General features: G+C 46.0%; 1 protein-coding gene across 1 annotated transcript in view; it reads left to right on the forward strand.

Moving 5' to 3' along the window:
- Positions 1-24,645, forward strand: part of PRR19 (proline rich 19) — a 47,243-nt gene that overhangs the window by 1,604 nt on the left and 20,994 nt on the right. The window contains exon 2 of the mRNA XM_089687333.1: positions 6,188-7,131. Coding sequence (XP_089543459.1) covers positions 6,216-7,131 — 916 coding nt within the window. The 5' untranslated portion in view covers positions 6,188-6,215. The remainder of the gene's footprint in view (positions 1-6,187; positions 7,132-24,645) is intronic.

The following is a 24,645-nucleotide window of genomic DNA, read 5'->3' on the forward strand; positions in this document are numbered from 1 at the left end:
AAAACCGATGTCTCTGCAGGTGAAATCTGCATGTCAGTTTCCATCATTGTTTCTGAATGTCCGATGTGAATGAGGCCATCATGCCTGCACTAGCGCGTTACAACCACATGCATTGCACACAGTCGCGGGGCGGTTGCAGAATGGCCCCATTCACCTGCATTTGGTGAGCTTAGCGTCGGGGGGGGGGGTATAATTCCTAAGCGAAGCACTGTGTCTATGACGTGTGCCACTGCAGTGGGGAGTGGTTGGGGAGGGGGCGATAAAAACGCGGTTCAACCACAGGGTTTTACCGCTGCTGAACCGCTGGGCTTGTTGATGACAATTGCACATTTCCCACACCCCACAGAAAGATACTGCCTTCTGCAATCCTTCTGCGCAGTTGCCATTCATTCTTATCGTCACCCCATGCATCTAGCAAACGCAGAGGGGTTCACCACCACTAAAGCACATAGTACCGCAGCACCGTGCAGTTTGGTGTGCCGCAATTTTAAAAATCATACCTGCACTACTGCAATGCAACTGATTGCTTAACCGGTTCCGCACAATCCTATAGCAGAAATACTGCTACAGGGCGGCATGGGTGCGCAAAATCATATATATATATGTATGTGTGTGTGAGATTTTACAGTTCCAGGTAGGGGGCGCGCGCGCTCCCTACCCTCGCCGCCATTCGCGGCCTCAGTTGTCAATCACTGGGTCCCGACCGGTGATTACTCAAGTATCTCCGAGGGGGGAGAGACCTGTGCGTAAACAACACAGATCTCTCCCGTCAGCTCCTGCACACTACTTTGTATGGCTCTGCATAGCAGAGCTATACAAAGCAGTGTATTTACAGTGGAATACACTCACACAGCTTACTGTAAAACACAAACAGCACACAGTTAACCCTTTGATCACCGCACATGTTAACCCCTTGCTGCCCAGTGCCATTAGTACAGTGTCAGTGCTTTTTTTTTTTTTTTTAGCACTGATCACTGTATTGGTGTCACTGGGGATGTCAGTGACACCAAGTCAGTTCCCCCCCGTGCCTCAGTCCCGCTATAGGTCGCTGATCGCCGCCATTACTAGTGAAAAAAATAAAAAATTCCAGTATATATACCGCCAATGGTAATGGAAACCAATTAATTTACATGTATTGGGATTTTTTTTTTAGCAAAGACATGGAGCAGAATACATTTTGGCCTAAATTTATGAGGAAATTAGATTTTTTTAAATTTTTTTTACTGAACATGTTTACTAGCAAAAAGTCAAAAATATTGTTTTTTTTCTCAAAATTGTCGGTCTTTTTTTTGTTTATAGCGCAATTGTCAGTCAAAGTGCAGCGTTGCATGACCGCGCAATTGTCAAAGTAACGAAGCACCGTAACGCAAAAAATGGCCTGGTCAAGAAGGGGGGTAAATATATTTCTAAAGGTGTTATTGACATGGCATTTTCACTACAAGCTGATAACAACCCATGCAATCCATCCATACATGCAAAGAAACCAAAACAAATACGTTCAGACACTAAGTTATGTGTAAAAAATGGAAAGACACAGGGAAAAAGTATTGAACACATTAACTGAAATGTAATACTTGGTACAAAATGCTTTGTTGGTAATGCCTCGTGTATGGAGAAACTAGTGGCATGCAATACTCAGGTGTGATTTTGACCCTTTCTTGCACACAAACAGTCTTCAAATCTTGAAGGTTCCGTGAGCCTCTTCTGTGAACTCTGATCTTTAGTACTTTCCATAGATTTTCTATTGGATTCAAGTCATGTGATTGGCTGGGACATTCCAGCAGCTTTATTTTCTTCCTTTGAAACCAATTGAAAATTTCCTTGGCTTTGTGTTTGGGATCATTGTCTGGCTGAAATGTCCACCTTCGCTTCATCTTCATCACCCTGGTAGATGGTGGCAGATTTTTATCAAGAATGACTTGGTGCATTTTTCCATTCATCCTTCCTTCAATGACATGATGTTTGCCAGTAGCATATGCTGAAAATAGCCCCACACCATGATGTTCCCACCTCCATGCTTCACTGTTGGTGTTTTTGGGGTGATGTGCAGTGCCATTTGACCTCCAAACATGGTGTGTATTATGGCATCCAAAGAGTTCAATTTTGGTCTCATCTGACCAGACTATATTCTCTCGGTATTTCACAAGCTTTTCCTAATGTTGTGCAGCAAGCATTAAACGACCTTCAACATGCTTTTTCTTCAGCAGTTGAGTCTTGCGTGGTGAGCGTGCATACAGGCCATGGCGGTTGAGTGCATTACTTATTGTTTTCTTTGAAACTATTTTACCTGCTAATTCCAGGTCTTTCTGAAGCTCCCCACAAATCGTCCTTGCCTATTGGACAACTCTTCTGATAATTCTTTTCACTTGTCAGAAATCTTGCAAAGAGCACCTGGTGGTGGCTGGTTTATGGTGAAATTATGTTCTTTCCACTTCCGGATTATGGCCGCAACAGTGCTCACTGGAACATTCAAAAGTTTAGAATTCCTTCTGTAACCAATGCCATCAGTATGTTTTGCAACAATAAGGTGGCAAAGGTCTTAAGAGAGCTCTTTGATTTTACCCATCATGGGATATTTCTTGTGTGGCGCCTTGGTAATGAGACACCTTTTTATAGGCCATCAGTTGAGACTGAACCAGCTGATATTAATTTGTATTTACAAGGGGCAGGATTGCTTTTTATTACTGATAGATTTCAGCTACCCTGTTTCCCTGAAAATAAGACAGTGTCTTATATTAATTTTTGCTCCCAAAGATGCGCTAGGTCTTATTTTCAGGGGATGTCTTATTTTTCCATGAAGAAGAATACGGTACACATTTATTGTTAAATGAAAATAAAGGAAATTACCATTTTAGTAACCCCTTTTGATCCTCCTGTGTCATTTTGATTGTCCCCTCTGATCCTCCTGTGTCATTTTGATTGTCCCTCTGATCCTCCTGTGTCATTTTGATTGCCCCCTCTGATCCTCCTGTGTCATTTTGATTGCCCCCTCTGATCCTCCGGTGTCATTTTGATTGCCCCCTCTGATCCTCCTGTGTCATTTTGATTGTTCCTCTGATCCTCCTGTGTCATTTTGATTGCCCCCTCTGATCCTCCTGTGTCATTTTGATTGCCCCCTCTGATCCTCCTGTGTCATTTTGATTGCCCCCTCTGATCCTCCTGTGTCATTTTGATTGCCCCCTCTGATCCTCCTGTGTCATTTTAAGTGATCCCCTCCCCCCACCCCTGTGCCACTGAACACCTTCACCAGACATCCCCCCCACCCCTTTATCAGACATTTCCCCCCTGTGGCCTGTCACTGGGCTGGCTGGGTCCCTGGACCTGGGCTGGAGCAGGGTCTGCCACTGACTGAGAACCTTCAGTCATCATGAGGGCGGTGTCACCAGAGACAGACCAGCACTCACCACCTTCGCCGCGTCCCGTCCGCTCTGATCCTCCTGTTCTTCTACACGCATCTCTCTCCCGCTCACTCCGACCTCCGCTCCGCCTCCACACAGCAGTGACGTCACTGGTTGCTAGACGCCAGTCGGGGCGGCCCTAGCAACCAGTTTACGGTAAATTAATTTTCATTACGAGACAGAGCCTAGGGGGGCCTTATTTTCGGGGGGATGCCTTATATTTCACCCAGAAGGAAACCTGTAAGTAGGTCTTATTTTCGGAGGATGTCTTATTTTCGGGGAAACACGGTAGTGTCTTGGCTTTCCATGCCTTTTTGCATCTCCCTTTCTTCATGTGTTTAATACTTTTTCCCTCTGTCATTCCATTTTATTACACATATCTTAATTTCTGAACGTATTTGTTTTGGTTTCTTTGTATGTATGGATTGCATGGGCTGTTACCAACATGTGGTGAAATGTCATGTCAATAGCACCTTTAGAAATATATTAACCGGGGAAAATGGTGAAATGTTCAATACCCATTTTACCCGCTGTATGCTTATTGGGATTTTTTACCAAAAATATGTAGCAGAATACATTTTGGTCTAAATTTATGAAGACTTTTTTTTTATTTTTTTTTTATATTAGTTATGTTTTATAGCAGAAATGAAGAAATACTCTTTTTTTCAAAATTTTCAGTCATTTTTTTAATTATATAATAAAAAACCCAGCGGTGGTCAAAAACCTCCCAAAAAAAGCTCTATTTGTGTGAAAAAAATATCAATAAATTTCATTTGGGTACAGTGTTGCATGACCAAGCAACCGTCAATTAATGTAGCGCAGTGCCGAATAGAAAAAAAAATGGCCTGGTCATGAAGGGGATAAAACCTTCTGGAGGGAAAGTGGGTAAGGGAGGGTTTATAACCCCCGTCAGTTTATTTTTTGCCATCTGCGTCCCATTGGGGAGATTTACCCTCACTTTCTGTCCCATAGCCAAAACAAGAAGTGAGAAAAATTTTTGTATATTAAGGCAATCCCTTGGGGGACTAGTGTCCACATAAGATTTTCCCTCTATAATTTTTCTGTGGACAACCAAAAGTTATGAATTTTCTTTTACTTTCACTGATAACAGTAAACAGGACAAGTAGGGAGGGTGAATCTCCCTAATGGGGGCACAGACTGCAATAAAAACTGACAGGGGTTCTAATCCATCCATACTCTGTCCAAAACTAAATATGTTTTGCCTTTAGCTATACTTTAACCTCCCTAGCGGTCTGATTATGTCAGTATTTCCGTTTTCAAAGCGGTACATTTTTTTTGCATGGAAATTTGTTGTTTTTTTATTGTAGGCTGTAATTTTTAGGAATAACTCTGAAATCTATCCAAACAAGAGTCTAGTAAACATCCCGGGTATGATAAAATTTGAAACACGAAATCATAAATTATAATATAATAATCATAAAAAATATTATAATAATACATTTAATTCAATAATATAATCAAACCAAAAACACTGAAATTTGAAATAGAGTGCCAAGTTCGCACATCGCTGAGCAAAGTCGCAGAATGTTTTTCAGTGTCTGATGAGGAATTTCCCCCACGAATCATTATCACTGAATTCTGCAAGTGGTTCTGATTTGCTATCGCTGTTCTCTAGCCGGTCTAAAACCGCTTTTGACCTAAAGGGATGCTTTTTTGGACGCCATGGACTTTTCTCAGTTTCCAGGCAGAAAGAACAGTAAAAATGCAGGCAGGGCGCCGGACAAAGCACTCGGGACAAAATGTATGTGAAATGGTTTGATACAGGAATGTTATACTATGTGATTTTAGTGTATTTAGTGAATGTCACTTTTTAGAATTTTTAAATTTCCCGCCGGTTCCGTCCCCCGTACGTCCCAACGCTCGCAGGGACTGGAACCCTGATGCCGGCATCGGCCGGAGGAGATGGCTTGGAACGCTGCAGGGGGGACATCGCGGGAGCGCAGGACAAGGTAAGTGAAACAGGGATCCCGGAGCAATGCTGCCGGGTAATCCCGAGTGTAGCTCGGGGTTAACGCTTTTGGCACTGATAATTAACCCCGAACTACACTTGGGAATACCGCCAGGGAGGTTAATGTCCAAGTTTTTGAATGGGATTTTGACTAACTCATATGGGCGTGATGGGAAGGAGCCTAAAACCTTCTGGCCATATGGTGCACATTTGCTTCAACACACAAAAAAAAAAAAAAAGCTCTGAAAAGTTAAAGCAAACCTAAAGGCAAATTTTTTTCTTTTAAAATAACAAACATGTCTATACTTACCTGCTGTGTGCAGTGGATTTGCACAGAGCAGCCCTGATCCTCCTCTTCTTGGGTCCGCCTCAGGCGCTCCTGGCCCCTCCCTCCTGTTGAGTGCCCCCACAGCAAGCAGCTTGCTATGGGGGCACCCACAGCAGGCTCAGTGTCCATTGACTCACGGAGCCACGGCTCGGCCCCGTCCCCTCTCCCTCCTCATTGGCTCACTTGCTGTGATTGATAGCAGCGGTAGCCAGTAGCCCCTGCTGTTGTCTCGGCCAATGAGAAGAGGCAGTCCCAGGATAGCCAAGACTCCAGTGCACATCGCTGGATCAAGAGGGGCTTAGGTGAGTATTGGGGGGCTGCACAGAGAAGGTTTTTTACCTTCATGCATAGAATGCATGTAGGTAAAACACCTTCTACCTTTACAACCACTGTAACTTTTTGGGTGAATTGGCTCATGGAATTTTTCCGTCTCGTGTGTAGTTGGTCATTTGTTCATGCTATAACTCTTTATTTCCTACTTGTTGGCCATAGGTGATGTCCTTAGGCAGTTTTTGCCACAATGGATCATAAGAACAGCTGTCCGCCATCTCTAAAGGATAAAAGACCAATTCCCAGCTTGGCCGAGTCAAAGCTCATTTCTAAAGATCAGGGAAAACTCTGTGAAAGAACCACCAACGCAGTGATAAAAGTAAAACGGAGGAAGACCAAGAAAGAACGCAACAGTATTAAATTTAAGACACACACAGAGACGTTTCAGAAGAAGGGGTGGCGTCAGGACTCTTCACAAAGACATGGCAGGTCTACTAGTTCACATGGTCCAAAAACAGGACCTCTCTTATCAGGATTAAACACATTTATGTCAAAGAAAGTCTTTATAACTCAAGGTCGCCTGACCCAGCACCAGGGGATATTTGACCATGAAGTAAAGTCTGTCAACATTGAGAGGCTTCTAAGAGAGACACCAAAGGTAGATGCAACTAAGACAGATACTGGTACTGCCACCAATCAGTCAGAGAGAAGGACACCAGTAGGTCACATGGAGCTCATTGTTGACCTTACTCCAGCACCAGAGGTGAAGGATCAAGAAGGACTTCCTTTTAACCACAAAAGCTCAGACCAGTTGGGCTCTAGAGCAGCAGAACCTGGAGAAATGAAGACACAGCCTGAGTTCATTTCACAGCAAGCTATGGACAAGGAAAGCGTAATATCGTGCATCCAAGGCAGTGGCAGCCAACTTCAAAGTACATTGTCTGGTAGTCAGATTGGAGCTTTTCCTGAAGAAATGCAGGAGGTACCTGTCCACGAGGCAGCTGAGAGCATTAACAACATGCTGAACCAACTTAACCTATTCCCAGGTCGTAATCTGGTGAGTGAGATTCGCCAGTCTATAATGAAAAAGGTGAAGGAGATGTCTGGCAACAGTTCCAATCTGTCAACCATGCCTGTGCAAAGAAAGCTGGGCAACATATGTGAAGGTAAGACTTACTGGGCTGCTGGTAGGCGTGTGCTCTTTTTTTCCAGGGACTATTATCTGCTCTCCTAATATGCAGCTGGAAACACTCAGCAATTTAACGTGGGCTGGGCCTGGCCAAAAATGTTTCTCAAGTATTCCAATGTCCCTGTAGTTACCCTTGGACCCAGCCCCAGGTTGTACACAGGGTCTTTATTTCTTGGAAAGTGAAGTAGATAATCATTTAGACTAATAGACAAGATTTGCCCTCAAACCACCCCCTCCACCTTCCCAGATCAGTGTTTTTCAACCAGGGTGCCATGGATCCCCTGGACTGCCGCGAGTGTGGGACCCAGTTTACCCTGGATCTGCGTCATGAGTTGCGATTGTGTGAGCAGGATGGCCACCTACACCATAACAGCCAATGATGCTTTAGGGGCAGGACACAGTACTTACTGGGCTGCTGGTAGGTGTGTGCTCTTTTTTCAGGGACTCTTTTACCTGCTCTCCTAATATGCAGCTGGAAGCTCTCAGTATTTTAACGTGGGCTGGGCCTGGCCTGGCCAAAAATGCGGGACCCAGTTTACCATGGATCTGCCTCATGAGTTGCGATGGTGTGAGCAGGCTGGCCACCTACACCATAACAACCAATGATGACCAGGACACACAGCGTCATTTATTGTTATGGTAATGGGAAGAGGCAATCTGCACCATAGCGATACATGACTCTGATCCAGGGCAGGCAGGACTGGCCCGAGTATTCAGGAGCCAGCCAAAAGATAGAAATCTGATATGAAGAGGGGACTGTGTGATCGGGGGAGCTCTGTGATGGGGAGCTTGTGTAACCGGGAGGCTCTGTGATGGGGGCTGTGTGACTGGTTGGGCTCTGTGATGATGAGGGGATTCTGATGTGATGGGGGGGGGGACTCTAATGTGATGGAGGGACTCGGATGTGATGGTGGGACTCATGTATAGGGCCCCCTGATGCATAGGGGGAGCACTGATGTGATGGGGGGTCTCTGATGTGAATGGGTGACTCCAAGATGATGGGGACCTCTGATGTGAAGGGGTACTGTGATGTGATAGAGAGATCTCTGATGTGAAGGGGTACTGTGATGTGATAGAGGGACCTCTGATGTGAAGGGGTACTGTGATGTGATAGAGGGACCTCTGATGTGAAGGGGTACTGTGATGTGATAGAGGGACCTCTGATTTGAAGGGGTACTGTGATGTGATAGAGGGACCTCTGATGTGAAGGGGTACTGTGATGTGATAGAGGGACCTCTGATTTGAAGGGGTACTGTGATGTGATAGAGGGACCTCTGATGTGAAGGGGTACTGTGATGTGATAGAGGGACCTCTGATGTGAAGGGGTACTCTGATGTGATAGAGGGACCTCTGATGTGAAGGGGTACTGTGATGTGATAGAGGGACCTCTGATGTGAAAGGGTACTGTGATGTGATAGAGGGACCTCTGATGTGAAGGGGTACTGTGATGTGATAGAGGGACCTCTGATGTGAAAGGGTACTGTGATGTGATAGAGGGACCTCTGATGTGAAAGGGTACTGTGATGTGATAGATGGACCTCTGATGTGAAGGGGTACTGTGATGTGATAGAGGGACCTCTGATTTGAAGGGGTACTGTGATGTGATAGAGGGACCTCTGATGTGAAGGGGTACTGTGATGTGATAGAGGTACCTCTGATGTGAAGGGGTACTGTGATGTGATAGAGGGACCTCTGATGTGAAGGGGTACTGTGATGTGATAGAGGTACCTCTGAAGTGAAGGGGCACTGTGATGTGATAGAGGGACCTCTGATGTGAAAGGGTACTGTGATGTGATAGAGGGACCTCTGGTGTGAAGGGGTACTGTGATGTGATAGAGGGACCTCTGATGTGAAGGGGTACTGTGATGTGATAGAGGTACCTCTGAAGTGAAGGGGTACTGTGATGTGATAGAGGGACCTCTGATGTGAAAGGGTACTGTGATGTGATAGAGGTACCTCTGAAGTGAAGGGGCACTGTGATGTGATAGAGGGACCTCTGATGTGAAAGGGTACTGTGATGTGATAGAGGGACCTCTGATGTGAAGGGGTACTGTGATGTGATAGAGGTACCTCTGAAGTGAAGGGGCACTGTGATGTGATAGAGGGACCTCTGATGTGAAAGGGTACTGTGATGTGATAGAGGGACCTCTGATGTGAAAGGGTACTGTGATGTGATAGAGGGACCTCTGATGTGAAGGGGTACTGTGATGTGATAGAGGGACCTCTGATGTGAAGGGGTCTTCTGATGAGAAGTTAATTTCATTAGAGCCGTTGTGTGCATTGTCTCAGGCTCAGGTTTCTCAGTGATAAGTAACATTTCTGTTTTTTAAGGCAGCCAACAGATGGTGCAAATTTCTTTCCTGCTTCCACAAGTTGCAGGAAAAAAACTCGCACGATTCGCCCATCAACACAAACAGCGCTGAAGGGGAATCCCTCCTGCTGAGCTTATTATCTTCTCACAACAGCAGTGGGCGGGGAAAGTCATCCCCACCGGGAGAATACAGTGACTATTGCTAGCGGCTATAGCAGCCGCTAGCGATAATCACAAGTAAATCCCACAGGCTAGTTGTACCCAAGTTGATCGATCGTTCGAACCGTCTATGGCCGGCCTTAGACTGGAGTGCTCTGAGATTTTGCATACTTTTATAGGGTGCAGTGACTTGAAAAGGGTTGAGAAATACTGCTGTAGATCATGTCCCGGCATATTTTTTTCTTTTTGTTGCTCCCATCCATTATGCTCAATCCGCAGATTCGATCCATCTTGCGGGGATCGTCAGCTTGCTTTAAAACTTTCCTTTTCGCAGAGGTGGAGAGGGTCCGGTGTCACCCCATGCGATAGGTGTCACCCGGTGCGGCGCGCAGCCCACCGCACCCGCCTAGAGACGCCACTGGTTCATACAATGTTAATCTGGCTATATATCTTTTTTTGTGACCTTAATTGGGCTTAAGCGATTGATACGCATAAAGTATTGCAAAAACCAGTAGGCATGCAGTAGATTCAGCTGATCCATGCGATACAGATATAGCAGGCATCATGCAGTCGTGAATCGACCCTATAATGTTCTAAATCTGCTATTTCTATGTAGGAACATCAGCTGTATAAAAATAGAAGTGTACAGATGTGGAGTCGGAGGTTTGCGCACCGCACACATCCTTAGCAGCAGGACACGGCTGCCAAAAGCCACCTAATGCCGGAATTATTTGCGTAACTGAAAAGCGCTCATGTCACTCACGCTGCTGGGTCCTTTTCAGCAGTCACATTCTGTTGCTAAGGGCACAGTTGCTCTGCACAGATTAGCTCAGCGTCTGACAGGTGCGAATGGGGAAAAAGACAGCAGTCGCGGTATAATGCTCCCCCTACACTGCTTTAGAAGCTCTGTGACCTGCATCAACCTGCGCTTACATTTATACTTGAGATGGCTGACATTAAAAACAACTATTTGCTAAGCGTAGAGCAGAGGCCAAGTATTCAGTCTTATACTGAGTCCGGGTTCACATATATGCAGCGCAGTATATTGCATGTGATTCGCATAGGAACCGCACCGCATTCCTGTACAAATCACATGAGATTTGTGTGTGCTGCAATTGGAGCTATACATTTTGTAGGGCTCTAATCGCACCGCACCCGCAACAAAAATGTGCAGGACCCTTTTTTTGGTCCGCACTAGAATCAGATCGCATGGGTATTCACACACCTATACGATCCGATTCTGCACATCGCACCGCGTTTTGCAGACCGATGTCGGGGTGTTGTTAACTTAACATACATACCCGCATCGGTCCGTGTGAACAGGGTGCGATTGTGATGCGGTGTGGAATTCGCACAGAAAATGCTGCAAATTGTGCACCGCATCTGTGTGAACCAGGGCTAAAGCGTATCTATTATTATTATTATTACGGGGATTTATATAACGCTGACAAATTACACAGAACTTTACATACTGTGCATTCACATCAGTCCCTGCCCTCCAGGGGCTAAGGTCCCTGTCTCTAATTCTATGGCAAATTCAGACAGGAGCCAATTAACCTACCGGTGGCCGGTATTTGCTAAAATTATTAAAGAACCTTTTCTTCTACTTAAACTCAAAAACCCATGCACCAATAAATAAATAAACAAATAAATTAAAGTCTCCAAAATTATTCCAAAAATAAGTGTCCAAAACTTAATAAATATCCAAAAATAAATAAAATGATAGTCCACCACAATATCTCAATCCAGTGTCTCCAACCTTTAATTCTCCATTCCGGACCACGTGATACCTCGAAAAAATATAACTATAATAGTGTATTACCTTCAATTACTTTCAACACAAAAGTAAATACTATATCTGTGCCAAATATATAAATGTGCAAAATAACAATAGATTCAACTGTGAGTAACACGTGAATCATGCAACAACACTCTGTGTACACTCCAATAAAAAGTGAAAAATAGAAAAATTTGTGTACGCTCAAAAAACAAGAAAAAGAAAGTATATATATAAATGAATATATATATATATATATAAATAAAATAAAACAAATAAGTGAAAAAAGGGATCCCTTTAGAAGAAGTCCGGAAGTGACGAAACGTGTCAGAGGGCGTGACGTCTGACGTATTACGCATCGTGGTGTACTATCATTTTATTTATTTTTGGACATTTATTAAGTTTTGGACACTTATTTATGGAATAATTTTGGAGACTTTAATTTATTTGTCTATTTATTGGTGCAAGGGTTGTTGAGTTTAAGTAGAAGAAAAGGTTCTTTAGTAATTTTCTGCTTTCAAGGGTGAAAGTGTGACTTTTCTTGGATTTTTATAATTTGAGGTTGCCGAGTGATTAATTATACGGATATTTACTAAAGCTGGCTCACTCAGAAACTGATGCAGCTGTGCATGGTAGCCAATCAGCTTCTGGGATGAATCCTTGCAGCTTCCAATGTCAGCTTGTTCAATTAAGCTTTGGCAATACAACCTGGAAGCTGATTGGTTTCTGTGCAGAGCTGCGCTAGATCTTGGCAAAATGGTTAGCACTTCCGCCTGGCAGTACTCAGGTCGTTGGTTCGAATCCCAGCCACAGCACCTCCTGCCTAGAGTTTGCATGTTCTCCCTGTGCATGCGTGGGTTTCCTCCAGGTACTCCGATTTCCTCCCACACTTCAAAGACGTGCTGGTAGGTTCATTGGATCCTGTCTAAATTGACCCTAGTATGTGTATGAGTTTAAGTTAGGGACTTTAGATTGTACACCCCTTGAGGGTTAGGCAGGGGTGTCCCTAGGGTTGGTGTCACCCCTCCGATGATCCCCGCAGGATGGATTGGATCTGCGGATTCACACCTATGAGATCCAATTCTGCACATTGCACTGCACTTTGCGGACCGATTTCGGGGTGTTGTTAACTTAACGTACACACCCTCAGCAGTTCGCATGAATGGGGTGCAATTCTGATGCGGTGCGTAATTCGCACTGAAAATGCTGACAATTACGCAGCGCATCTGTGTGAACCAGGGCTAAAACTTATTCAGGCCATAGATGGGTCGAAAATCGGCCGATATTTCGGCCGGAAAAAAAATCGGCCAATTTTCGCCCCATTAATGGGTTAATTGGTCGGCCGTTTTTCTGGATTTTGTCAGATTTTTTGATCAGTAAAGTTGGAAAAAAATCGTCCGATTTTGCCGATCGGACGATTTTCGCAGCAGTGATGGGCAAATCGGCCGATATTTTTACCGATAAAAAATCTGCGCATGAGCTGTGACCTGGAAGAAGAAGAAGAGAAAGAAGAAGAATTCCAGTCCGCTATTATATTTGACATTAAAAAGTATTGCGGTTGCAACAATGTATCTATTTGTATCCGAAAAACCATCTGTATCCGAAATGGATACAAATAGATACAATGTTGCAACCGCAATACTTTTTAATGTCAAATATACAGCCAGGTCCATAAATATTGGGACATCAACACAATTCTAACATTTTTGGCTCTATACACCACCACAATGGATTTGAAATGAAACAAACAAGATGCGCTTTAACTGCAGACTGTCAGCTTTAATTTGAGGGTATTTACATCCAAATCAGGTAAACGGTGTAGGAATTACAACAGTTTGCATATGTGCTTCCCACTTGTTAAGGGACCAAAAGTCATGGGACAGAATAATAATCATAAATCAAACTTTCACTTTTTAATACTTGGTTGCAAATCCTTTGCAGTCAATTACAACCTGAAGTGTGGAACGCATAGACATCACCAGACGCTGGGTTTCATCCCTGGTGATGCTCTGCCAGGCCTCTACTGCAACTGTCTTCAGTTCCTGCTTGTTCTTGGGGCATTTTCCCTTCAGTTTTGTCTTCAGCAAGTGAAATGCATGCTCAATCGGATTCAGGTCAGGTGATTGACTTGGCCATTGCAGAACATTCCACTTCTTTCCCTTAAAAAACTCTTTGGTTGCTTTTGCAGTATGCTTTGGGTCATTGTCCATCTGCACAGAGGTCCCGTCCGACGTTTGGTGTTTCACTGTGTCCGGAGGACACAGCGGGCACCGGATCGCGGTGCGGGAGCACGCACAAGCAGGGTGTGGGGAGGCCGTTTATAAACGGCCACCCGACCCTGCAGTGCCACCGTCCGGCTGTTTATAAACAACGGCCGGTCGAGAAGTGGTTGAAAAAAGTCCCTGACCCTTTCCAAAAAACGCACCGGGTGAAAACGCAGAGATGTGAACCTGTCCCATAGGAACTCATGCTAGATGTTCTGTAGTGCGTTTCTGCAAACCGCTGCGGAAAATGCTTAGCTGTGAACCTGGGGTTAAGAACAATCATTTTTGCCCAATTCGCACAAAATAAAGGCACTGGTTTACATGCTAGCAGGACGGTAATTGTCCCTGGATTTATATGTTCGTCTTTAAGCTGTACAAACCCTGTCGTTCAGACATACCTGACTACAGATCCGAACCACAAGTGCACATCGTCGGATCACGACATAGAATCGTTTCTTCCAAACGGTCTAATCCTGGTAACAAAGTGCCAGCTGGGTATGGAGGGCTGGCAGAGAAGTGGGTCGTGTTTTATGTTGTGTGAGAAGACCTGCTGAGCGATGAAACACATGAAAGCTGTTTTTGGACGATCGTGACTCAGTTCTTTAAGCCTTTTACCAACATGTCGCTGTAACCCTTTTGATACCACACTGTGTGCAGAGTAAGTCCACATGCGTTTGGCGCTTTTGGGGTTTTTTCTACAGCCAGTAAACTCCCCAACATGTTATCCTATGTGTCCATGCACACATAGGCTTTAATCAGCTGTTTCTGGCAGGGGCATTTTTTGACTGGAAAAAAACCCTCAGAACTAGTGGGTTTCTAGAGGAGTTTTTAGCTGTAAAAACACTCTAACGCTGGAAAACATGACAAACCGGCGTTTTTGGACGTATTTTTGAGTAAACAGCAAACACAAAAAAAACCCACATCTAAAAGCTAACGCAAAAACGCTGAAAAACTTGCGTTTTTGACGTGACTTTACACAGCTAACATTACCAGCGTTATTAAACCGCCCCGTGTGCATGTAGCCTAACCATTTGCTCTCCTGATGTATTCCCCTCCCCCCCCCTCCTGACTAGGCCATTTTTTTTGCGTTACTCTAACTGACAGTTGCGCGGTCATGAAACGCGGCACTCAAATGAAATCTACATCCTTTTTTTTCCCACAAATGGAGCTTTCTTTCGGTGGTATTTGATCTCCTGTGCGTTTTTATTTTTTGCGCTATAGGCAAATAAAGACTGACAATTTTGAGGAAAAAAACTATATTTTTGACTGTTTGCTATAAAACATGTCCAGTAAAAAAATTAAAAAATCTAATTTCGTCATAAATTTAGGCCAAAATGTATTCTGCTCCATGTCTTTGCTAAAAAAAAATCCCAATGCGTGTAAATTAATTTGTTTAGGTGAAAGTTATAGCATTTACAAATGTTAAAGTGTTTTTTTCTACTAGTAATGGCGGGGATCAGCGACAATCGGGACTGTGGCGGGCATTCTGACACTGGGGGGGAACTAACTTGCTGTCAATGACATCCCCAGTGACACCAATACAGTGATCAGTGCTAAAAAAACAACATTGACACTGTACTAATGGCACTGGGCAGGAAGGGGTTAATGTTAGTAGCGAAGGGTTAACTATGTGCTGGTAGTGTTTTACTAGGGGGAGGGGTGTGCTTTACTGTAAGCCCACTGATCGGGATGGCTGTACTGTGCACAGCCATCCCGAGCAGTGTGCCTGAGCTGACAGGGAGGAAGACTGTTAGTAAACAAAACAGTCTTCCCTGTCGGTGATTATGGGGCGGGTAGTTACCATCTGGGACCTGGTGATTGACATCTGCAGCCACGAATGGCGGCGCGGGTAGGGCGCACACGCACCCTACCAGGAAATACAAAATCACGTATAATGCATGATATTTTGCGCACGTAGATTTTGCGTACAGGTGCCGCCCTGTAGCAGTATATCTGCTATAGGGCGGTCCTTAAGTGGCTAAAGGTGCCTAAGTAAACTTGGATTATAAAGTGCAAGGCAAAGTGACAAGAACACTTTGAAGCCTCATGCACACGGGGCATTTTTGCAGCCACTTTTAGGGGCTTCAGGCGTTTTGCTTCCAAACAGCCCTCTGTTATCCTATGTGTCCATGCACACATAGACTTTTGAAGCTTTTGGTAGCAGTAGCGTTTACCAGCAGGAAAAACCCCAGGGCTAGTGCATCCAGGAGCAGCAGCGTTTTGGCAGAGAAAACGCTTGACGTGGCTAAACGTGTCCACACGCGTTTAGCACTTGAGCGCTAATTAATTTCAATAGCCAGAATAAATGATCATTCTGGCCAATGAAATGAATTAACGCCCAAGCGCTTGATGCTTGTAAACGCGCCTAAATGGTTGTAAAAGGGTTAGATACTTTTACAAGCGTCAGGCGTTTTTTTGGGCAAAAACGCTGCTGCTAGGAGGACAGCTTCTAGGACAGGTTTTATTTTTTTTTACGTCCTGTGTGCATGAGGCCTAAGCGGCACAAGGCAAAGAGACAGGGTCTCTGCAAAAGACCCCCTTATACCAACCTGACAACACTTCTCTGCTTTATCCTCCATCACAGCTGGCACTGAAATCAGTGGTGTCAAGGACCAGGGGGTGCAGGGGCATCACTGTATTGGTCATTGGACAATGCTGAAACACTCAGGTAGTGTTGCAAGGTGCAGGGGCGGACTGACCATTTGGAAACTCGGGCACTGCCTGAGGGCCCGGGGGCATTAGGGGGCCCCATGAGATGCCCCTGGTACCTTTTTCATAGGCTTTTTTGAGTTTGGGCAAGGACACAGGGGCCCCATGATCCCCTATTGCCCGGGGGCCCCATGAGTTGTCAGTCCACCCCTGGCAAGGTGTGATGGAGAAGGGAGCGGCAGGGGACCACTGGTAAAGGGTGCCGGGAATACTCTTTAGCTACCTTAAGACAAGGCATAGATTATACAGTTCCACCACAGGTGGAAGCAAAGAAAATCGCTTGATTCCTCCATCAACACAGTCAGTGTCGATGGAGGAATCCCTCCTGCAGTGCTATTGTATTCTGTCGGTGGGGAGCTTCCCTGCCAACAGAACACAATGATCACAGTGGACACCATGATCTCTACTAGTGGCTATGGCTGCCAAGCAGTGACTGCATGGAAGAAATCCGACAGACTGGCTGTACTGAAGTAATTCGATGTGTCAGCTTTAGCACAACCAGCCTACCCATTGATGGATCAATTTTTGAGCGGTCCCTGTTGAACCAGTCGAGATTCGATCCATCTATGGACAGCTTAATACCACATCATCAAAAAAAATAAAAACAGCAAATGGTAGATGCAAATCTTTTGGTGTGCCTTTAAAAAAACAGCCTTGCATTTACTGCGTGTACCAGTGTAGATAATTGCCAGCAAACTACTGATCTCCAATTCATTCTCAATCCATCCATTTTCCCATTGCACACGTTCCTGGAAAAGGCTCTCGGATACTGGGTGCTGCAGCAAGTACAGGGAAACCTCTCCCTGTACTATCTGTTAGATTTGAAAACAACACGGCCATGCGGGGCTCCGCCCACTTGGCCACATCACTCATTCACAGAGTTTTTGATGTGGTTTGCATTTTAATCTGTCCAGCAACAAGTTTGCAAAAAAAACTAAAAAAAAACATAAAAACGCAAAAAGCACTGCAGAATCAGATCAAACACAAACTGCATAGGTGTGAACCTGGCCTTAGAGCGGAGTTCCACCCAAAAGGGGAAGTTCCTCTTTAAATACTGGTTCCCTCGCTCCCCATTAAGGATTGGCACCTTTGGGGAGCAGGTATCCGAAATTGACAGGTACCCGCTCCCACTTCCGCTACGATTGCCCAGGTGATCAGAAGCGGAAGCTGTTCTCCTATCCCCCCTCTCCGTAGACTTCTGGGACACGTGACAGGTCCCAGAAGACTACGGCGCCATTCAGGAAGTGCAGCGCTACTCACGCATGCGAAGTGGGCACCCGGCTGTGAAACCGCAAGCTGTCACAGCCGGGTGCCCACACTGAAGATGCTGGCGCCTGGAATACAGGATGGCCGGTGAAACGGGCTGCGTGGAGGACACCGCGGGATTGTGGGACAGGTCAGTGGCTGTTTTTTTTAAAGTCAGCAGATATAGTTTTGTAGCTGCTGATTTTAATTTTTTTACAGAGTGAGTGGAACTCCACTTTAAGTAAGATATCAAAACATAAATGAACCCTTATAGTATTAGAATTGTTTTATAGTTGACCACTAGATGGCACTCCTGGCTATGCAATATTGTGAAAGTGTGCATTAAAGGCACTTCATTGGACCAGCATTGTGAAAAGAAGACCAGCAAGGCATAACTGGGCTGCACAGCCTGTATATGGTGCCCCATTGGACATATATACTATATATATTGTGGCAGTGCGGTATCCTGCCACAGTGGAAATCACGATGGAGACCCAGGATTCTCAACCATACCGGTTGAGGGGCTCCAGGCAGTTCTCATAATACAGAGGAAACTGGCTTATCAGCTTCCTCTTTGGTTTGTAAAGCCTGTTTTGGGACCTGGAGCCTGGATATTTCTAAGAGATTTGGGAGGGATGAAATCTCCAATCCTGGGTCCATATTTTGAGAGCAGCCAGCACGATGATTGCACAGGTGTGTGCAGGCCTTTTTGTGGAGGCCAGGTCATTATTCTGGCCTCCACCCCGGCAGACGGGAGTCAGGAGGGCTCCACCCCAGCAGACGGGAGTCAGGAGGGCTCCACCCCGGCAGACAGGAGTCAGGAGGGCTCCACCCCGGCAGACAGGAGTCAGGAGGGCTCCACCCCGGCAGACAGGAGTCAGGAGGGCTCCACCCCGGCAGACAGGAGTCAGGAGGGCTCCACCCCGGCAGACAGGAGTCAGGAGGGCTCCACCCCGGCAGACAGGAGGGCTCCACCCTGGTAGACAGGAGTCAGGAGGGCTCCACCCCGGCAGATAGGAATCAGGAAGGCTCCACCCCAGCAGACAGGAGGTCTCTGCTGTGGAGTCAGGTGGGCTTCACCTAGTAGAGGTGGGAGCCAGAATAGCTGTGTGCTAAAGGTTTGCTGTGTGCAAAAACAACCTTGTGGAAGGAGTCTGTAGGAGACATATATAAAGCTGTGTAGCTGAAAGAGCCAGAAGGCTGAATTGGTTTGATGTTGGATACCCCTGTGTGGGAAGCATTTGTGTTTCTGGAACTTTTACTTTTAAATAAAATTGGGCAACAAGGCCCTGAAAGAAGCGAGTTGCTGTGTGCTTTAACAAGAAAAGCTCTACCATTCTGAAGCGAGTTTCCACAATACATATACTGTAAATGTTAAAAAGTGATCCAGCTTCTTGTTAGAGGGTGGCTATGTTCACTCTCCATGGACCCACTATATATAGGAACATAGCCACCCTCTTTTGCTCACTCCCAAGATGGTCTATGGGATTTGTTTTGTGAATAGAACAGTACACATGAGCTCAACTAACTTGCACAGCTTGTTCTACACAAATGGAAGTGAGAGGAAAAAGAGAGGTTTGGGAGCTCACGAAGGATGTTGCAAGGAGACAGGAAAACACAATAAGAAATGATTTAATGAGAAATAGATTACCAGGTTATTGAGGGGTGGATGTGTATGGATTCTTTTTGGAGAATTAAGATATACGTATATATATCTCTAACACCACCACCAACAGAAGGATAAAAGAGAAGCCGCGGATTGTCCTCATTGGAACCCCTTGACCAGTGGGATACCTTTCCCTTGGTTTCCTTTCCCTTTTCCTTACATGATATGATTGGTTCCGAGGACACCACTTTTTGTTTTCAATTAGTGAGTCGGTTGCATTTGTGCTATATTATTTTTGGGGTTATCCTCCAGATAGGAACTCCACTATCAATAACATTACTATCATATATGGTTTAGGGCATCCCGGTTTTTTACCTTTGTTACTAACATGTGCAGCCGCACCACCCACACAAAGGAATGCAGATCCACGGGCGGGTGCCATTAATTCTAATGGCACGCCGCCTGCGCTGTAAATCGCAACCGTACTGGGAACCGAGGTTCACATGCGGGCTGCGTTTTCCAAAGAAGTGCAGGGACTTCTTCGCTGTGTGTCCCGGGGCACGGGAGTCCATTCAAATGAATGGGCTCTCGTGTCCGCGTAAAATGCGGCCCGCAGGAACGCGGAGATGTGATCCTGGCCTAAAGACGGCTAGTGAAAGAAAGAAAAAGCAGATAGAAGTTTGTGTCCCTCACTACTGCCCTCTCTGCTCTTCATGGTGTAGTGATTCCATTTGCATGGTATTAGAGCTTCAGTATGAACGCTTCAAGTCTTTTCTTCCCCCCTATTGCCCGCTCCAGTCAGTGACCCCATGTCTGTTTCTTCTTCCTCTTCCAGCTATATTCTGCTGGTTTCCTAATAAGCTCCTCTGACAATGAGCCGCGTGTGTGGATTTCCATAAGTCTGTCCCCTCAGCAATATGTTAATATTAATGTTTGCACACGGGAAGATAAGCAGTATTTCGCCTAATGATCCAGCAGCAGAAGCTAGGCCAATCTTCTGTCTGATACAGCGCCTTGTAAAAATTAGGTCACTCCGCTGCACAGCTTCCAAAAGTGCTGCGGCTCAACGCCGAACGACTTGCAGAGTTTCTGAATGTGAAAGGGTTGGCAGCCTGACAGGAGTAGGCCTGACATATCACAAAAGCCTGGTATTCCAATTCCATCATGACGTAGAACGGTGATTGAGCCCTGGTTCACACCGATGTGGCGCGAAATTCGCAGCGTTTTCAGTGCAAATTCCGCACTGCATCAGAATCGCACTCCGATCATGCAAACCGCTGCGGGTGTGTAAGGTAACAACACCCCCTGAAAGCGGTCCGATTGAGCCCTGGTTCACACCGATGCAGTACAGAATTTGCAGCGTTTTCATTGCGAATTCCGCACCGCGGTTCACATGAATGGGGTGCAATTCTGATGCGGTGCGAAATTCACAATGAAAACAATGCAAATTCCGCACCGCATCAGAATCGCACCCCGTTCATGTGAACCACTGCGGGTGTCTATGTTAAGTTAACAACCCCCCTGAAAGCGGTCCGATTGAGCCACCGATGCGGTGCAGAATTTACAGCGTTTTCATTGCGAATTCCGCACTGCATCAGAATCGCACCCCATTCATGCGAACCGCTGCGGGTGTGTATGTTAAGTTAAAGCAGAGTTCCACCCAAAAGGGGAAGTTCTGCCTTAAAGATTGTTCCCCCGCTCCCCATTAAGGATCGGCACCTTTCGGGAGCGGGTGGGGAACGGGTATCCGAATTTGACAGGTATCCGCTCCCACTTCCGCTGTGATTGCCTAGGTCAGTGGTCGGCAAGCCGCGGCTCACGAGCCACATGCGGCTCTTTACACGCTTTAATGCGGCTCTTGTGTGCCGGGCGCCCGCTCCCCTCCCTCCTCTCAGGCGGCAGGGACTCTGCAGCGTGATCCAAAAAAAAAACAGCCAGGGCAGCGCGCTCAAATGCAATGATTGGCCAGTCTCGCTGCCACTCACATCCTGATAGCCAGTGATTGGCTGTCAGGATGTGTGTAGGCGGGGCAGCGTGACGAACGTGAAGGGAGCTAGGCTCCTCTCACAGTCCGCCCTGAAGACCGAAACGGCGTGGGAACACGGCGGGAGGAACGTGCGGAGCAAAGGTAAGTGAATTGACACAGGGGGGACTTGGCTTACTACTTGCTACTTACTTACTACTACTATATGAGGGATGAATTAATATGGGGGATGAATTACTATGGGGGGGTGAATTACTATATGGGGGATGAATTACTATATGGGGGATGAATTACTATATGGGGGATGAATTACTATAGGGGGGATGAATTACTATAGGGGGGATGAATTACTATGGGGGATGAATTACTATATGGGGGATGAATTACTATGGAGGATTAATTACTATATGGGGGATGAATTACTATATGGGGGATGAATTACTATAGGGGGGATGAATTACTATATGGGGGATGAATTACTATGGGGGATGAATTACTATATGGGGGATGAAATACTATAGGGGGGGATGAATTACTATAGGGGATGAATTACTATATGGGGGATGAATTACTATGGAGGATTAATTACTATATGGGGGATGAATTACTATATGGGGGATGAATTACTATAGGGGGGATGAATTACTATGGGGGGGATGAATTACTATGGGGGATGAATTACTATATGGGGGATGAATTACTATGGGGGATGAATTACTATATGGGGGATGAATTACTATATGGGGGATGAATTACTATAGGGGGGATGAATTACTATAGGGGGGATGAATTACTATGGGGGATGAATTACTATATGGGGGATGAATTACTATGGGGGATGAATTACTATATGGGGGATGAATTACTATATGGGGGATGAATTACTATATGGGGGATGAATTACTATGGGGGATGAATTACTATATGGGGGATGAATTACTATGGAGGATGAATTACTATAAAAACTTATTGAAACTAAAAACAGTGTACCATCCTATGTATTTTCAGTTTTAAAAATGTGGCTCTCAAAATAAATTTCAATCGTGGTTTTGGCGAGATTTGGCTCAGTTGAAAAAAAAGGTTGCCCACCACTGGCCTAGGTGATCAGAAACAGAAGTTGTTCTCCCTCCCTCCCCATAGTCTTTTGGGACGTGACAGATCCCAGAAGATGATGGGACCATTCAGGAAGCGCAGCGCTACTAGCGCATGCGCAATGGGCCCCCGGCTGTGAAGATGCCGGCGCCTGGAATACAGAACGGCCAGTGAAACGGGCTGCGGCGGGGGCAACGCGGGATCGTGGGACAGGTGAGTGGCTGTTTTTTAAAAGTCAGCAGCTACAGTTTTTGTAGCTGCTGACTTATATTTTTTTACAGAGTGAGTGGCACTCCGCTTTAACAACACCCCGAAAGCGATCCGATTGAGCCCTGGTTCACACTGATACGGTGCGGAATTCGCAACGTTTTCAGTGCAAATTCCGCTCCGCATCAGAATCGCACCCCGTTCATGCGAACCGCTACAGGTGTGTATGTTAACAACACCCCAAAAGGGGTCCGCAAAACGTGGTGCAATGTGCAGAATCGGGTCCCATAGGTGTGGCTATCCATGCGATCCGATTCTAGTGCAGACCAAAAAAAGGGTCCTGTGGGTGCAGAGCGAATAGAGCCATACAAAATGTGTGGCTCCGATCGCACCGCACACAAATCGCATGTGATTTGCACAGGAATGCGGTGCGGTTCCTGTGTGAATCACATGCGTTGTACCGCACCGCACATATGTGAACTCTGGAAAATATTATATAAATACGTAAAGACGATAGCTCACCTTTCCACCTCCAATAAAAAAATAAGGAATGCTGTTACATTGTGACCATTTACTGGAGTCTCATATCAGCACAAAAACACCACTGTTTTGGGGGTACATAGACCACCAGGGCCGGGAACGCAGGGGAACACAGTTCCTGCACCTCCAGCACTGAATGTATGTAATGGCAAAGGGTGCTGGAGGGTCTATTAATGCTGGCCGCTGGGGGATCTATTGTCACTGGAGGGGATCTATTTTTGCATGGTGATCTATTGTTGCTGTAGAGGTCTGTTGCTGATGGAGAGGGATCTATTGTTGCTGGGAAGGTCGATTTGTCACTGGAAGGGATCTACTGCTGAAGGAGGAGTCTATTGTTGCTTGCTGATTGGAGATTTGTTATTGCTGCGAGGGTGGGGGTCTATTGTTGCTGGGGCGGTATTTTGTTTCAGGGGTTCATTGTTGCAGGGTGCGGGGTATTTTTGCTGGCTGCGATGGATCTATTGTTGCTGGGGGTGTAATTTTTCGCTGGAAGGGATTTACTGTTGAGTGAGGGGTCTATTGTTGCTTGCTGATTGGAGATCTGTTGTTGCTGCGGGGGTGTGGGTCTATTGTTTCTGGGGCGGTATTTTGTTTCGGAGGTTCATTGTTGCTGGGGGGATCTATTGTTGCGGGGGCTATTTTGCTGTCTGCAGGGGATTTATTTTACTGCTTTTCTTGTTATCGTTAAATTCCATACAAAACAATATTTAGCCCTGTATTCTCTAAAAGGAGATCTACTGGGAGCTGGGTAGGGGGTGGAGCTGAGGGACATTGCTCAGAGGTGGGTAGGGGGCCGAAACAAGGGGGGACTCAGAAGGAGGGAGTTCCTGCATTCTCTGAGAAAATAAGCCCTGTAGACCACCATTATATCGAGGTAACAAGCAGAAGTCTCTAGTTGTCACCTTGACAGAGGGTTTATGCAGGGCTGCTGTTAGAAACCACGGGGGCCCATACAGCCAACCCGACATGGCCCCCTTAAAAAAACCCAGTTTACGATGTTATGAATGAACACAGTGAGTGATCAGTACCGGTCACTCATTGTGTTCATTCAGGAAAGGAAGAGGCTGGTTAATGTGACATATTTATCGAACCTTTCCCCCCCACTCTCCAACCTGAAGGATTCTATTGTGTGCTTGCAGCTGCTGGTAAAAAGCAGAGGAGGGAAGCCGGCACTGTGGGGGCCCAGGCAGCTGGCTGAATCAGATGTGCACAGGGAGGGTGATTGTCATGGTAGGCGGGGCTGGTGCAATTACTGGAACCAATCCCCTATATGGTTCTCTCTGCAGCAGCTGAAAGCCAGCGGGTGGGAGAGGAGAAGAATCCAGCTTTCAGATGCTGCAGAGAGCCATACAGGGGATCAGTTCCAGTAATTGCCCATCCAACGTGCTGATTACCCTCCCTGCCCATATCTGATTCACCCAGCTGCCTGGGCCCCCCTGCTGGCCTGGGCCCCGTACAGGAGGATTGGTGGTACCCCCTTATCCACAGCCCTGGGGCTACGTGCCCCCAATACAGTGGAGTTTTTGTGCTGATATGGGACTCCATGGTATTAAGAATTTGTGTCACCGCCACGTGTTTGCTAAAGAGCACAGCGTTT

This window comes from Staurois parvus, unplaced genomic scaffold (genome assembly GCF_062004578.1).
Source record: "Staurois parvus isolate SC_StPar_1 unplaced genomic scaffold, SC_StPar_1.0 ptg000423l, whole genome shotgun sequence".
Lineage (NCBI taxonomy): Eukaryota > Metazoa > Chordata > Amphibia > Anura > Ranidae > Staurois > Staurois parvus.